The sequence below is a fragment of the Capsaspora owczarzaki genome, assembly GCF_000151315.2.
Source record: "Capsaspora owczarzaki ATCC 30864 unplaced genomic scaffold supercont2.3, whole genome shotgun sequence".
In the NCBI taxonomy this organism is placed as follows: domain Eukaryota; class Filasterea; order Ministeriida; family Capsasporidae; genus Capsaspora; species Capsaspora owczarzaki.
The window spans coordinates 2070371-2085312 of record NW_011887294.1 but is presented as its reverse complement, the minus strand read 5'-3'; the positions used below and the strand labels follow the sequence as shown (position 1 = coordinate 2085312).

Below are 14942 nucleotides of genomic sequence, written 5' to 3'. Positions count from 1 at the left end.
GTTCCCCCACCCCAACAATGATGGAATCAATGGCCGCGATGCAGAAGATAAAAATCTTTGTCAGCACAACAAAATCACACAAAGCAACGAAGCCGAAAAAAATAGGCCATTTTAAAAGAAGAGCAACAAAAAAGTCAACAGAAAGAGATCAAAAGAGGCAAAAAGGGAGACAATTTGCAGGCACCAAAAAGAGAGAGAGAGAGAGAGGGAGGAAAAAAAGAAAAGAAACAAGCTTTGGCTTAGCAGCCGCAGTCAGAGCCACCCTGGGGCTTGGCAATGGTGGTGGAGCCGCCAATGTTGATCGACTGACCCTTCTCCTTGGCGGGGAAAACGGGGCCCATACGGTTCTTGATCTCGGCAGCCATGGTCATGAAAGCCTGCTCGACGTTGGTGGCGTTCTTGGCAGAGGTTTCGAGGAAGGGAATGCTGAGCTGGTCGGCAAACTCCTTGGCGGTGGTAAAGTCGACAACCTTCTTGGTGGTGAGGTCGCTCTTGTTGCCGACAAGCAGCTTGTTGACAGTCTCCGAGGCATAGCGGTCAATCTCCTGCAGCCACTGCTTGACGTTGTTGAACGAGTCCTGGTCTGTCACGTCATAAACAACAATGATGCCGTGCGCGCCACGGTAGTAGCTGGAGGTGATGGTGCGGAAGCGCTCCTGGCCTGCAGTGTCCCACTACAAGAGATGTTGAAGACGTTGCGAGGTGTTTGTGAGCGTGGTGGCGCGACGATAGAAAACGACAAGGAGAAAAGTTTGAAGAGTGCTTACAATCTGGAGCTTGATGGTCTTGCCGTCGAGCTCGATGGTGCGGATTTTCTGCGGGTCAGGTCGAGACAAAAATGCGGTGAGTGCGACGTGTGGGTGATGAAAGTGGCAGAGGCAGGGGGTTTCAGGGAGAGGCGAAAGCGGCCTCAAAGCGACACGTGAGGTAGAAAAAAAATTAATCATAAATAAATAAAAAAAATAATAAAAAAATAATAATAAGTTGCTTCTCGCGCCGAGCAAAGTGATCTACCGACAGCCACGGCACGGCTGGTGGCGAAAACCAACACAAACTGCTTCGCAAGGACATGAGGCGACGGTCTTGGCAAAACGGAGCAGTGTGGAGGCCAAGGTCGTTGCACAGCATGAACCGAAAAGAAAAGAAAAGAAAGAAAGAAAAAAAAAGGAGCGGGAAAAAAGAAAAAAAAAAAACGAAGAAAAAAAAAAAGCGAGCCAAAAAAGCTGGTGTATTTTGGACAGTGAGTCGCCTCGCTGGGTCGCTTTGTCTGGGCACTTACGAAGTCGACACCAATGGTCGAGATGTAGCTCTCAGTGTACGTGTCATCCTACAACAGCGACAACAGAAGCAGCAGAACAAGTGAGTGCCGGACACAATGCAAAAGAGAAAAAAAAAAAAAAAAAAAAAAGAGATCTTTGAACAACAACCAAAGAGGGGAATGCGAGCACCACTGCCGTTGCCGAGCGAGGCATGCAAGCCAGGTCGAGCACAAAACGGTGGACTCGTTTTGCACGGTGAGCAGTGGCTCCCCAAAGGACAAGACCAAACAGCAATGCAAAACCAAAAGGAATCAAAAAAAAAAAAAAAAAAAAAAAAAAAAGAGAACGATGCGATGATGACCCTTACGGCAAAGCGAAGAAGAAGGCAGGACTTGCCGACGCCAGAGTCGCCGATGAGTAGCAACTTGAACAAGTAGTCGCTGCAACGAGCACAAGCAACACGACGCAGAAGGACACAGGGCGCAGGGCAAGAAAGTGACGTGAGCCAAACGAAACACACAACGAAGGAAGCAGAGACAACGACAACCAGCAAAAAAAAAAAAAAAAAAAAAAAAAAAAAAAAAGCAAAGGCAAAGGAAAAGACAGTGTGTCGCGAGCCACCACAGCGATGGAGGTATGGGGCAGGACGAGCTGAGGAAGGCGGCTGTCTCGGTGTTTCGTGGGAGGGCAGCGCGTGACGCCTCCAAACACGAAAGACGAAAGGCAAAAAAAAAAAAAAAAAAAAAAAAGAACGAGAAAAAAAAAAGCCCATGCCAAAAAACCCAACGTCGTCGTCGCTCGGCAGTGACACGGCAGACGCTGGCCAACGCGGCGTGAGCAAGGCGGTCGTGCTCGCGAAAAGCGACCTTGCTTGCATGCATTTGGGCGGAGGCGGCTGGCTTGGAGGGAAGCGAAACAACCGCGGTCGAACCAGGCCAAAAAAAAAAAAGAAGAAAAAGGCGAAAATTCAAAGTCGTGGGGCGACACTTTGACTGGCTGGCAAAAGGTCTGCGCCCAGGGGAGGGCAAAAGCAGAGAAGACCGGGACGAGAGCACGTTGCTGCAGCCGAAGAAACCAGGGGGGGGGGCAGAGGAACGACGAGAAACTGAAAGAGCAAAGAAGGAAGGAAAGAAGAAATACTCACTACTCGGGGGTCATATTGTATTGGTATTAATAAAAAACAAATATAAAAAAACGAGTGGCTTTTGCATTGTGACATTTGGTTTTGCTGAGAATTAGTAGAAACAGTTAGTCGAAAAAAAAGAGCGACCCGTCTACCAGTTGGTAGATGAGCAATACACTCGACCCATGATGGTGAAGTCACAGTTCGGTCATTTTCAACATCTGTGAACAGGGGCGATCTGCGTTCGTGGCACAACGCACTTTTTTAAGGAGTTGGGTGGTTTTTTGTGCTGACGTCCTTGATCGTCGTCAGCGTATCCGGTCATTGGCTTTGCTAGAGTCACGCGCTTTGTCTCCATGGATGTTTGACATCATTTCAACAACGAGAGGGCGACGAGCTGCTTTGTGTTTGAGCGACTCGTTCATTCACTTGTCATGATTGCTCTCTTCACACACAACCCAGAGGAACCAAACAAAAGTGTTGGATGCGGAGACTTGCATGCCGCGCATTGACTCGTTGTACTCGTCGGCCAATTCTTGCAGCCATCCGCGATTCATTGGAACCAAAGCCGAAACAAAATTGCGGAAGAAGAGGAACTGAGCTTTGATCACATCGAATGTGCACTGCAAGATCAAAAACTACCCAGTCTCAGTCTTGTTTATTTACAAGAGAATAATTAAACCCCAACACTGCCAAATTTGACAATGAATTCTGCCGTTCTCAGCCATCAAGTTGCACTCGCACGTGCTCTGCGATCAGCCGTGCTCGCGTCGCCCGCACGCACCGCCCTCCTGGCGACTTGTGCTGCCGAGTCATCACATGCTGCCAGTACGCTGCCACGGCGGCAGTGGCTGTCGTCATCACACGCTTTGGCAGCAGCAGCGGGCAGTTCCAACACTGGCGCTGGTCGCCAGAGCCCCGCAAGCCCGCCGTCGACCTCCGGATTGGCGAACATGCAACGCAAGGACCTATACATGCCAAGCTCAAGCCTCGAGGGCGATCACTTTTCGGTCGACGTTCGGCCCGCTGCAAAAGGTCCCGGCCAGCCGATCGACGCCGACCTGTCCCAGCTCCCGCCCATTCCGCCCGTGGTGCGCGGCCCCGAGACGCGCCAAGTCAAGATTGCCCGCCTGCTGTACCAGACCCGCAAGCGAGGCATTCTCGAAAACGACCTCCTACTGAGCACCTTCTTTGCCGAGCACGCCAACGCGCTCAGCGACGCGCAGCTGCAGACCTTTGACAAGCTCCTGGACCAGATCGACTGGGATATCTACTACTGGATTACCAAGGCGCGTCCCGTTCCGCCGGAATTCGATACGGACGTGATGGCGTTGATTCAAGCACACACCTTGGCACGGCGCAACGGCCCTTTGCGCCAGCCCTCCACCCCACAAGTCAAGTCACAATGAGAGCCCTTTCAACACAGCTCGAGTCAAAAGCGCGATGGTGTTTTTTTTCTTTGCTTTTCAAGTGTACAATGGAGTGATTGCTTCTGGGACAAACAACGCCAAAATCGCATTTTCTTCTGCCAAGGACGAGCCAATGTTTGATTTCTGGTCGGGGTGTAGCTGCGGTGCGTTATGTGCACATGTACTCTGCGAGTGTGAATACTGTATGTCAGTGAACGCTGTCGAAACACGGAATCTACTCTTGACTTTCAACCAGTTGCTTTTGTGTTGTCATTCGAGTTCTTGAGACTCACTTTCTAGAGATGTATTTAACATCTCTTGTATTCCCATCGCTCATAATCCCATTCCTCATTTTCTCAGATTTCCAAAATGGCTGGAGCAGCAAACTTTTTCAGAGTAACTCACTTTCACACAAACCCACGTCCCATCCGTCGCTCGGTCTCCGCAGACAGCCGATCGAGAGTTCATTTTGTGTTTGAGTTGACCATCCCCGTGTTCGCACAGAGGGCAGACAGAATGAGAAGATCAGCAGTCGGCTCGTCGTCGTCTCTCCATCGCTCCTACTGTCACTCACTGCTGCGACTTTCTCCACACACACACACACACCGCCCCCCCCTTTCTGACTCAAATCGACTTCATTTGACGCAGGGCACGACCATCGATCAGGACAGCCGCTTTGTCAACAAGCAGAACAAGCTGCTCAAGGAGATCAAGTTCCCGCCAGAGTTCAAGGACAAGGTACTGGCTTGCCTTCACTGCGACTTGGGACACCCTTATCACAAAAGCGCGCAGCAGTTCGCCCGTGTCCACGTTGTTGCGACGGAGCGCGCGGCGGTGGATGGCTCGCTGCAGAAGCGCCCAATGCAGGCCCTGACTTGGTTTTCGTATGGGATTTGTATTGGTCCAACTAGGTCGACATGCAAAAGGTCAATATGGAGATTGTCAAGGCATGGATCATTGGGCGGATCAACCAAATCCTGCAGATTGACGCCGACGACGTTGTGCCAAACTTTGTGATTGCCGAGCTCGAAAAGGATAGGGTAAAAAGTACCAAAATCACCCTCGCTTTCCCGTCCCCGAGACGTGTCGGACTCTGACCAGAGAGAGAGAAAAAAAACAACAGACCTTTTATCTTCTTTGAGCTGCTTTTTTTCATGGACGTGGCGAATGGCGGGCGGAGGAGGACGACGAAAAGAAACAACCACCAATTGTGCTCGTCACACTCGCGGGGAGGAGGGTTGCAATGCTCGTGTTGCCCTTGTTTGATGCAACGTGTAACTCATTTGGTGGTTTTGCCTTGCCTGGACGCAGTGACTGCTCTTCGCAACGAGGACACCGTGGATTGCGCCATCGTTGCTCTACGCCATTTTTCTCTCTTTGTTTCATATCTGCCGTGTTGTTATGTGCTGAGATGTGCGATATGAAGTGCGGGACATGCGACGTGTGTGTGTGCGTGTGTGTGAGAGAGTGAGTTGGACCGAGGGAACCCGCTGCTCGATTTTTGTGTTGTTCGATGGCTCACTGTTCGTTTCCCCGTTTGCACGTTGTTCCCACCCCTCCCTCATTTTTTTGGTTTTGCAGTTCCCCGACCCTCGCAAGATGCAGCTCAATCTGACTGGCTTCCTGGAAGGCAACACGCCTGATTTCATGCTGGAATTGTGGAAACTGCTCTTGAGCGCTCAGTCCAGTCCCGGCGGTGTTCCGCAGCAGCTCATCGAGCAAAAGAAGCAAGAGATTCTTCAGCGCAAGGTAGGATTGTGTTTGGTGAGAAGATGCAGAACGCCATCTTTCTGAGTTGTTTTTTTTTTTTCGTTGTTTTTTGCGTTTTCTTTTTAATTCAAAATTGCAGGTCGAGATGCAACGCCTGCAAGAAGCTATCAAAGCCAAAGCTCTAGCAACAGCGGCGAGTACAGTTGAAGAGGTGAGTTTGCGAGCCTGTTGTGACGAGAACCTTGCTTGTTGTGCCAATCTAACGCCTGCACTTGGCCGAACTTTTATTTTCGTTTTTGCACAGAAACCCACACTGGACCTGTCTATAAGAGCACCTGCTTCTGGGACGTCGGAACCTTCGCGCGAGCGCCAGCCGTCACCGTCTCACCGCCGTCGTTCTGCTTCCCCGCGTCGCCATCGCTCCCGATCGCGCTCTCCCAAGCGTCGGTCTCAGCGCTCACGTTCGCGCTCACGCTCCCCCAAGCGTCGTTCTCGTCACTCGCGCTCACGCTCCCGCTCACGTTCCCGTTCCCCGAAGAAGCGCCAGTCTCGTCGTTCACGTTCACGATCGCGCTCGCGATCGCCTCGTCGCCGCAGCCACGTTCACGATCGCGCTCGCGATCGCCTCGTCGCCGCAGCCACCGATCGCGCTCTCGTTCACGATCGCCCTCTCCCCGACGCCACAGTCGTCACTCGGAGTCGCGGCATTCGTCCAGTCGATCACACCGTCACCGCTCTTCGTAAGAATAGGCTTGCAGATGGACAAGTATTGGCCTATATGTGTGTGGTTCTTGTCTGCTAACCATCGCTGAATGATCATGCAACAGACGGCACTCGCGCTCGCGCTCTCGTTCTCCAGCGCGTTCACGCTCGCGGTCGCCCGGCCACGATCGCAAACGCTCTAGCTCCAGCCGGAAGTCCGAGTCCACCGAAACCGCGCCTTCTACAGAGTCTGAACCAGTCGATGCCACCGCTTCTGCAGCGGCAACCGAAGAAACGCCGGCTGCCGCACCCATGGATGCGACCGAGTAGTTTTCGTTTTCGTCTAGGTTGTTGTTGTTGTTGTTGTTGTTGCTGTTGTTGTTGCTGCTGCTGCTGCTGCTGCTGCTGCTGCTGCTGGGCATTTCTATTTTCGTTGTGCACGTTCATTCAGTCAATCTTTTACTGATGAGTTCCACTCCTCCACCTTCGAGCGAGTTTCTTCGCTGCGCACGAGCCTTGTGCGTTCTTTCAGACCAACTGAAGGACGGCTGGACGATGGAATATTCCCCAAGCCGACGCTATGATCATGTTGGTGGTGATTCAGTGAATGAAACGATGACTCGAAATTCGCCGTGTGCAACGTTGCTGAGTGTGATTATTACGGTGTGCAGATCGCTGCAATGACTCAACCAGCGCCACGACCAGGCTCCGTCTACTTGGTCAAGCGAAGCGTGTCCGTCCGAGCTGCTGGGTGTAGTAGGAGCAGCAGCGAGTCAATACAGGCCGCTGAAACTCAGGACCAAGCCCAGCCAGTCTCACCCGCCAATCCTGGCCTCGAGGCTCCGATCGAAGACATCCCTGATATGGACGACGTGTACACCGAGGAAGCATCCGACCCGGGCGAGTTGCGCGGCTCGAGCAATCTGACGTCCGACAGCGCCTCGTTCGATTCTTGGCACACGTACGAGTACCACGTCGTCTACCACAAGACTTACACAGTTCCGGTCTTGTATTTCAATGCCAGTACACTTGGTCAGTATATCCCGGGAGAGAGAAAGAGAGAGGTGGATTGCTGGATTTCGAAAATCAGTCAACTTGTCACAAACTTTTGATGATTTGCCTTCACCGCTCGTTGTCATTCGTAGAAGGCAAGCGGCTAACAGTGGATCAAGTCTGGAATGACATGCATAACTTGCACAAGGATTCTATCGATGTCAGTCGGTCCTCATTCTTGTCGCAAGCGGTAAAACTATCAAGTTCCTTTTTTTTTGTTTCGTCGTTCTTTTGGTATTCTCCTCCCCCGTACTCACCCATTCACCAATGTTGGTGTTCGCATGTGGCTGATAGGAGCATCCCGTGCTTGGGAAACCATTCTTCTTCCTCCATCCGTGCCAGACTTGCGACATGATGGTTGCGCTGTTCGGTCCGAGGCTGGCGGCGCACTGCTCGCCCGACCAGCCTCTGTTTGACTATCTCTTGGCCTTTTTGAGTATCGTTGCGCCAATCGTGCGTCTAAATCTGCCACTGCAGTATCACGCGGCACAGAGCAAGCTTGTGTCATAGCTGTTTTGCTTAAAATGATAATATTTCGCAAAAAACCAAACGAATAAACCACGACACCAACATGAAACGGGGGGGGGGTCTAGCATTGACAAGACCAAGCAAGATAAATGCGACACGAAACATACACAAACCGTAGATTGAAAAAAATCAAAGCACAACTCAGACATTCGAGTCTTCACTCTCTGCCGCCGCTTTCCTGCGGTTTTTGCGCTTGAATTGGCTCAGATCGGAGCCAAAGGCCGATCCTTCTTTCAGAGCAGAAACGAGCTCGTCAAAGTCCTGCAGTATGGGGATTGTGTCGTCAGCGACAAAAAAAAAAAAAAAGTTTCCGTCATGCAGAATCAACCGTCGACAAACACGCAAAACCATCCCGTCGAAACCCACCTGTCCTTCAGCCTTGTACGCTTCGCTGAGCTTCTCGCCACGCTTGCTGGCTTCCTTGCGCGCAGCCGCTTCCTGGCGCTTGCGCTCATCCTCTGCCTGCTTTTTGAACATGGCGTTCTCTTCACGAGCAACCTAGTACAAGCTCAAAACAAATGAACAACAGGCGGAGAACCGAGCTAAAAAAACAAACAAACACCCAAACACAACCCAAATGCTCCTCTTACAAAGAACGCCTTGACAAACGATTCAAAGGCACCAAAGAACTCGGCGGGCGTCATGACCTTGCCATCCTCGCCAAAGAGCGAAACCACGTCTTCAAACTTCTTCTTCATTTCGGTCACATCCGACTCCAAGTCCTTGAGCTCGAGAGTCGCGTGCGAGAAAAAGTCTTCGACCTCCGCCTTGAAGCGATCGTTGGGATTGTGGGCACGCGTCGAGTTGTTAAAGTACTGCAGCTCCTTTTCGATATCCTTGGTGCCCTTGAGCAAGAAGGACAGGTCCTTGTCAATTTCGGCAATGTTGGCGCGCGTTGCGTCCGCAAGGTGGGGCATGTCGTTCATGTCCTTGATGGCAGGGTACTTGGCATCGACAACAATGACGAGATAGTGGAGCAGCGTCTGGCGCTTGTTGGTCGAAGCCTTGGTGTCCATGACTTTGCTCAAACTGGAGAGCTTGAAACCGTAAGCATTGCCGCGCGCGCCACGGTTCATGTAGTTGCCAAATGCCAGCAGGATTTCGAGCACCTTGCGCAGTTGGGGAGACGAGCGCACCTCCTTGCTGGCCAGCAGAACGGCGTCGACCAGCGGCTTGATCTCATGCACGCGTTCTTTGAAACGCAGCTTGAACGACAGCGCGTTGAGGCGCTCGCCGTAGTGGTCCACGGCAGACATCTCGTAGAGGAACCTGTCGGCCTTGGCGAAATTGGCAATGTCGGCCTTGTTGGAGTCGAGCAGTTGGATTTCGTCGGGCGCGGGAACAAACTTGAGCAGCTGCTCGATCAAATCCTTGTTCAGTTTCTCCGTGTCGCACGCGAAAATGGCCTCCTTGAGCTCGTCGTGCGACAGTTTGATGCGCGAGAGCAAGATGGCGCAATTCTGGGCACGGCGACCGTCAATGACGGACAGCTCCTTGGGCTTGGCGGGCGCGGCCGTCGACGAACCATCGTCTGCAGCGTCGCCACCGTCGTCCTTGCCAGTCTTCTGATAGGCCGAGAACATTGTTTCAAACTCGTCCACATCGAGCTGGGCAAACACCTTCGAGTCGTCCAGGTCAATCCACACTGTCTTGTCAATCTTGCTGTCGGGCATCTTTTGCCAGTTGAAGGACTTGACGGGATTGGTCGGTGCAGGGCGCTTGCGTGGAGGCAGCTTGCTGGCAGCGCCCATTCCGGGCATACCGGGCATGCCAGGCGGGGGCGGCGGACCGCCCATCATTGGCGGCGGTGGAGGAGGTGCACCACCTTCGCCCATCATCATCGGCGGCGGAGGCGGAGGCGGGGCTCCCTCACCCATCATTGGTGGCGGAGGCGGCGGCGGGGGCGCACCACCTTCGCTACCGCCTTCAGCAGCAGCAGCAGCAGCAGCATCACCCGACGCCGGAGCACCCTCCGCTACGGCCGCTGCCGCGACGGGCGCCGCGACAACCACTGGCGGGGCCGCCTTCAATTCCGCCACCTGTTCCTCCAGCTTGGTCTTTTCGTCCTTGAGTTCGCGATACTTGGCCTTGAGATCTTCCAACTCCTTGTCTTGGTTGCGAACCTCGCGCTCGGCTTTGTCTTTGGCGCGCTTGAGTTTCGTGATTTCTGTCTCTTGGTCTTTGACTTGCTTCTCGGCCACCTCGACCCGCTGCTTCAATGCATCGCGCTCACGTTGCGACTCATCAAAGCGATCCTGAGCGGCAAACCCAGAGACGAGCTTGTCCACGTCGATTTTAATGACGGAAATGTCCGTGTCGACGCCGTTGCGTTGCAGCACAATCTGCTGGACGAGGCGATCGATGGTTTGGTAGTACTTTGCACGGCGCTGGGCCTCCTTGGGAATGAGCAGCAAGTGATGAAGAATCGACTGCAAGCTGATGAACGCGCCCGTGAGCGACAAGGCTTTGACGACTGTTCCGAATACTTCCACAATGTTTGTTTTCTATCGCGACGAGTCGAGAGGAGTGGGGTCAGGATGACAAGAAGGTGAGTATCAACAAGCTACGATGGCGGGGGACGGACGCGCGTTAAGCGCAGGCAATGCAAAATAAAAACATAAATCTCACATCAATCTTGCTGGAGCTCAGCTTGGTAAAATCAAACTTGTCTGCAAACAACTCTTCATCGCTGCCTTGAATGTTCTCAAAGACGTCGAGTTGGATGTCGAGAAGCCGATCTTCGTACTTGCGCAAGCGCTGCAGAAACACGTTCGAAAACCCAATGGAAGAACAGAAAATCAGGCCACTCATTCACGCAACGATAATAATCAAGCATAAAAACGGCTATACCTCCACCATTTCGTCCAGACCAAGACTGGTAAACTCCATGCGGATGTGCATGCGAAAGTCCAAATCCTCGCGACCAACACCGGACATGACGATCGTGTTGACAAGCACCATGCCTGCTGTTTTGATGGCAATGTCCTGGTCTTGCTTGCCAGATACGCTGGTGATGACATTGACCAGAGTTTGGAAGCGGGTGCGCTCGTAAAAGTAAGCACGGAAGTCTTCAAAGGCGTCCAGCACCTGAGAGAGCAAAGAAATCGTGCGGTTAGTGTTCTGTTGCAGCAGTTCGCCCTCTGGTTCGCAATCGTCCTTCCTCTTTCCTCTTGAAGAGCGTACCTGCTTGTGACCGTCCGAGATGAGACAGCAGACGGCAAGAATTTCGAGCACTGCCTGCTTGGTCTTGTAGTTGCCCACAGCCAGACTGCGACAAATAATGCGAATGCCGTTGTAGTGCTGAATGACGGCCATGCGGCCAACGGTGTTGTTCATCAGGGCCTTGACTGCGCGGAGGAAGAAGGTGTGCAAGTCCGTGTTGCGCTCTTCGTCGTCCAGCTCTTCGAGGCAAGTGAGGAGGGCTGAACCGCCTTCCTTGTCAACAAACTCGCTCACCCATCTTGTGTGGATTGAAGCAGAGGCGAAAAACAAAACAAAACAGTGATTGGAGCAGAATGTGAGCAACAGCAAGAGCAGCGAAAAGGAGAAATGAGAAAAGGCGAGATCCAGCAGCCTGTCTGCCAACATACGTGAGAGCGGTCGTTCGCAGCAAAATCGTGACGGCTTGAGCGAGATCGCACTTCTCCTCCAAGCTGAGTCGCGTTGAGCGTCGTAGCTTGAGGATGGTTTCGGACGGCGGTTCGATATTGCTGGTCTCTGCAGCCTGTCATATCACCATCCCATGCATGCAGATTCCTGTGAGTCTGGGTTTTGTTCAATGCTTTGCGAACCGAGGCGGTACCTGAACTGTCCGGAGTGCGCTTTGCTGCTGATAGAGCTGCCACTTTTTCTCTGGCGAGCAAGCCATCATCTTTGTGCGCTGGTCTGCTGTAAAGTTGAGCTCATCCTACCAATTCAATGACCAGGCGCCAGCACAGTGTGAGTCACACACTTTATTGCTTTGGCCGCCGCCGAACCTTGATTGTTTTTGGTGTTTGTGATGTTCAAAACATCCGCAAGCGGCAGTTCGCTGTCGGACGCTGTCACAAAACAAAGCACTCCAGCCCAAGCACCTGTGCATGCACGTACCATGAGCGATGACAGGAGCTCGTTGAGCCGGTCTTCTGGCGGGATGTCCTCCTGCGCGACAATCACGGCCGGCATCGGCGTCTGGACGACATCGACAATGTTAATCTCGCGCCGCTTGAGCGCTTTGCGTCGCTTGGCGTCCTTGCTGTTCGTCGCGCCCATGGTGATGCCGACGGTGACAACCAAATAAAGCAAAGCAAAGAAGAGAAGAGAAGAGGGTTGATCTGTCAAAGTTTCATCAGAAGCGGGGGGACTCGTCAGTGTGAGTTCACAGGGGAATAAAATAAAAGTTGCTGTAGAGTGAGTGATGGTTGTTGGGGCTTCTCAGTCGGGCCGGCACCAGTCCCGGAGGAGGAGGAGAGGGGGGAGGGGGATGACTTTGAGTCAAAGTGCAGACGGCACAATGCAGGACACGTCGCCAAAGAGCGAAGGACAGCGACAAGGACGAGAGAGGACAATGAGAAAAGCCCTGATCAAGATCTGACGGTGACTGTGGCGAATCTATCGCACATTGAAGGCCCGCTGGCTTCCACGCGAATCCAAAGCGCAAAACGTCAGAAAATCAGTGAATGAACGGACGAATGTGTGCGAAAAGCGTGGCTTCGAGAATGTGGGGGAGATGAGCACCAAGGGAAACAGCAACCCCAATCCCAAAAAAAAAAAAAAAAAAAAAAAAAAAAAAAAAAAAACGGTTGAATTGGCAACCAAATTTAAAATAATAATCATAGGTGCGCCACGAGGCAGGTTGGAAATGGGTCGGAGAGACGCAAGAGAGAGAGAGACCAGATAGGAAGGGGAGAAGGCAAGTTAGAGCAGTGGGGTAAGCGATTTGGGGGCGGTGGAAAGAGAGAGAGAGAGAGAGGGAGAAGGAACTGTGAATAATACAAAAAGGAGGACTGAATGCAGATTGTTTGTGTGTGGATGGTGCAAGGCAGCTCAGAGCGTGCAGCAGCTCGGATCACACAACAAGTCAGTCAGTGCGACTGACTCTGGAAGGACAGAGCGAATGTACGGCGGGCGACGGCTTGAAAATCAGGTACTGTACCTGACGGACTTCAGTTTGCCGAAGCAGGGGTTTGAGTCATAATGTGATTGACGGAGGACTGAGGGTAAATGCATGAGACGACAGACATCGTACTGGGAGAAGTGGACGGAAGCTCGGCTTTGTTCATTTTGTACACTTGTTTGTCATCATTCTGCACGACTTCTCATTCTCTCTCTCTCCCTCTCCAGCCACCATCCCCGCTTCAATTTCCAACACTGGTCTCAGTTGCGCACTTTGCTTGTGGGCAAAGCGGCTCGCCAGAAGCAGCATCATGAACACAGGATAACAAATTTGCTCAATCACTCGAGGGAGTTGCGCTCGCGGAGGACTTGGTCCAGCTTTGCGCCTCGTTCCTGATCTTCGCACGCCTGAGTGATGCGTTTGCTGCGAGAGATGAGGTCTGGAATACTCTGTACCATGCAAAGTTGGCTCAATGTCAGAATTCGAAAAACAAACAGATGAAACAAACCACCTTGCGACGCTCAATACTCACCTGACGGAGATCTGACAAGACTCGAGTGGCTGCGGTAAACTGGGCAAGCGACTCGCCAAACGAGTCATCATCTGCCAGCCACATGGCGCACAGAATGTGAGTCAAAAACGTCATATTCTAACCAAAAGCACGCTCTTTGCACTCCCCACCACCGCCACAACCCCGCCCCGCGTCCAGTTCATTACCTTGTGGATTCATCATCGGTGCAACAATACGGTTTTCAACGTCCTCTGCAAGCAGCAGCTCATCTTGAGCCTTGATGGTAGAAATGTGCGCTTGGGTGCGGTCGCGCAATGCTTCAGGGGCAGATCGGCGAAGACGAGCGACTCGGAGCACGGCATCATTCACGCTAACCACAGCCGCGGAAAGATCCAACTTTAAACTCGGATTCACAGGTTCGAGAGCTGAATTGGTCCGACCAAGGAAAAAACGAGGGCGACCGGAAAAAGCGTGGAAATTGAGCTAAACCACGTCCACTCCGGCGCCCCAATCACGGGCCGGCAATTTCATCAAAGCACCATTACCTTCTTTGCTAGGGTCGTACTCGCTCCAGCTTTGGCCGCCGACCGTGACGCTATTTTGCAGCACGTCAAAGGCCGAGTTGGCAATCTGATTGAATCACAGCCGTTTTCCACCCAACACCCGACAGCGCAACCAGTGACAATCAAAGAATCAAAGGACATGCGTTTCATATTCGGGGTGAGTCATTGTCAATGGGCGAGCACGATTGAGAGAGGAGGCGAGCGGATTCACGAATTTTCAAAAACGAAAAAATCCGTTTCAAACAGTCTGAAACGGTTCTTTTGAAACGCCGACCCCAACTCGCGCTCATTCACAACTGCGCTCTTCGGCCACATTTCCCCCACTCTCGCCAGCAATATACACATGTAGAGTGCATGTGGGCACCTGAGAGTCCCAAAACAATGCCGCCGCGGTGCTTTAGGGGCACGGAAAGCCGTTGCGTTGGATTGCTTTGCATTGACCTCGCCAGCACTCACCTGCTGGAGTCGTCGCTTGAGCAGGACTTGCTTGTGAAAGTCGCGCGTCTTGGAGGCAAAAGGGCCGCTGGTGGCAACGAGGTGTGCTCGGAGCGCGTCGACTGGCTTTTTGCTTGCAATGGTAACCTTCATGCTTTGAAAAAACCAAAAAAGAGTGAATCAACTCACTAGGAAAAATGACCTATACTAACAGATTTGGATAGGATTTTTCCCCAGCCTCGCCGCGTTGGAAATAGAAACTAGAATGTATGTGGAGTATTCTAAAATTGAAACGGAGGCGAACGGACGCCGGGGAGTGGAGATGGGGCGGAGGGAAGGTCAGAGACTGGAATCGCTGGCGGGCTTCGCTCGGGTGCCCTGCCCGACCTGAGCTGTTTCTGGCGGAAATTCCAAAAGGGTATCCTTATAATATCGTGTAAACTCGATTGCGCTTGAAAAAACGGCGCTCCGAGCACTTGGCGTGGCCTGAAGCTCAAACAAGCGATTTGCCCTGACGAGTAGACACGAGCCATCACCTCGCGGATGGTATTTTC

At 52.4% G+C, this 14942-nt stretch overlaps 6 protein-coding genes across 6 annotated transcripts; 3 read left to right on the top strand and 3 right to left on the bottom strand.

Annotated features, from left to right (window-relative positions):
* Positions 1-39: 39 nt before the first annotated feature.
* Positions 40-2456, bottom strand: CAOG_02661 (Ras-like protein Rab-1A). The gene is made up of 5 exons (XM_004349361.2): positions 2404-2456; positions 1627-1699; positions 1280-1327; positions 768-815; positions 40-674 (listed from the first exon to the last, which is right to left on the bottom strand). Exons 1-5 carry the CDS (start codon positions 2415-2417, stop codon positions 240-242), a joined length of 618 nt encoding a protein of 205 aa, XP_004349411.1. The 5' UTR covers positions 2418-2456; the 3' UTR covers positions 40-239.
* Positions 2457-3086: 630 nt separating this feature from the next.
* Positions 3087-3791, top strand: CAOG_02660 (DUF339 family protein; the record flags this gene model as incomplete). The annotated part of the gene is made up of 2 exons (XM_004349360.1): positions 3087-3210; positions 3265-3791. 2 exons carry the CDS (start codon positions 3087-3089, stop codon positions 3789-3791), a joined length of 651 nt encoding a protein of 216 aa, XP_004349410.1.
* A 369-nt stretch (positions 3792-4160) lies between these two features.
* Positions 4161-6533, top strand: CAOG_02659 (hypothetical protein; the record flags this gene model as incomplete). Its single annotated transcript, XM_004349359.2, has 7 exons — positions 4161-4187; positions 4440-4529; positions 4703-4831; positions 5373-5540; positions 5641-5698; positions 5806-6241; positions 6329-6533. The coding sequence occupies 7 exons, from the start codon at positions 4161-4163 to the stop codon at positions 6531-6533; spliced, it is 1113 nt and encodes a 370-aa protein (XP_004349409.2).
* Positions 6534-6575: 42 nt separating this feature from the next.
* On the top strand, positions 6576-7832 carry CAOG_02658 (hypothetical protein). The gene is made up of 4 exons (XM_004349358.2): positions 6576-6791; positions 6875-7235; positions 7349-7446; positions 7551-7832. Exons 1-4 carry the CDS (start codon positions 6669-6671, stop codon positions 7764-7766), a joined length of 798 nt encoding a protein of 265 aa, XP_004349408.2. The 5' UTR covers positions 6576-6668; the 3' UTR covers positions 7767-7832.
* Positions 7803-12167, bottom strand: CAOG_02657 (DAAM1 protein). Its single transcript, XM_004349357.2, has 9 exons — positions 11874-12167; positions 11587-11691; positions 11375-11508; positions 10968-11244; positions 10635-10871; positions 10413-10541; positions 8375-10288; positions 8151-8282; positions 7803-8045 (listed from the first exon to the last, which is right to left on the bottom strand). Exons 1-9 carry the CDS (start codon positions 12033-12035, stop codon positions 7926-7928), a joined length of 3210 nt encoding a protein of 1069 aa, XP_004349407.1. The 5' UTR covers positions 12036-12167; the 3' UTR covers positions 7803-7925.
* Positions 12168-13022: 855 nt separating this feature from the next.
* CAOG_02656 (hypothetical protein) lies at positions 13023-14550 on the bottom strand. Its single transcript, XM_004349356.2, has 5 exons — positions 14410-14550; positions 13936-14020; positions 13597-13815; positions 13412-13482; positions 13023-13328 (listed from the first exon to the last, which is right to left on the bottom strand). The coding sequence occupies exons 1-5, from the start codon at positions 14539-14541 to the stop codon at positions 13218-13220; spliced, it is 618 nt and encodes a 205-aa protein (XP_004349406.1). The 5' UTR covers positions 14542-14550; the 3' UTR covers positions 13023-13217.
* Positions 14551-14942: the final 392 nt, after the last annotated feature.

Excerpts from the sequence above, each read along its gene's own strand:
- CAOG_02661 (XM_004349361.2), bottom strand. Across the intron at positions 816-1,279 it reads CGACCATTGGTGTCGACTTC|AAAATCCGCACCATCGAGCT; the intron begins GTAAGTGCCCAG and ends CCTGACCCGCAG. Across the intron at positions 675-767 it reads AGACCATCAAGCTCCAGATT|TGGGACACTGCAGGCCAGGA; the intron begins GTAAGCACTCTT and ends CATCTCTTGTAG.
- CAOG_02658 (XM_004349358.2), top strand. The coding sequence starts at position 6,669 with ATGAGTTCCACTCCTCCACCTTCGAGCGAGTTTCTTCGCTGCGCACGA. Across the intron at positions 6,792-6,874 it reads CAAGCCGACGCTATGATCAT|ATCGCTGCAATGACTCAACC; the intron begins GTTGGTGGTGAT and ends TACGGTGTGCAG. Across the intron at positions 7,236-7,348 it reads TTTCAATGCCAGTACACTTG|AAGGCAAGCGGCTAACAGTG; the intron begins GTCAGTATATCC and ends TGTCATTCGTAG.
- CAOG_02656 (XM_004349356.2), bottom strand. The coding sequence starts at position 14,541 with ATGAAGGTTACCATTGCAAGCAAAAAGCCAGTCGACGCGCTCCGAGCA. Across the intron at positions 13,816-13,935 it reads GTACGACCCTAGCAAAGAAG|CTCTCGAACCTGTGAATCCG; the intron begins GTAATGGTGCTT and ends GGACCAATTCAG. Across the intron at positions 13,329-13,411 it reads TCTTGTCAGATCTCCGTCAG|AGTATTCCAGACCTCATCTC; the intron begins GTGAGTATTGAG and ends TGCATGGTACAG.
- CAOG_02657 (XM_004349357.2), bottom strand. The coding sequence starts at position 12,035 with ATGGGCGCGACGAACAGCAAGGACGCCAAGCGACGCAAAGCGCTCAAG. Across the intron at positions 11,245-11,374 it reads CTGCGAACGACCGCTCTCAC|ATGGGTGAGCGAGTTTGTTG; the intron begins GTATGTTGGCAG and ends AATCCACACAAG. Across the intron at positions 10,872-10,967 it reads TCTCGGACGGTCACAAGCAG|GTGCTGGACGCCTTTGAAGA; the intron begins GTACGCTCTTCA and ends TTGCTCTCTCAG.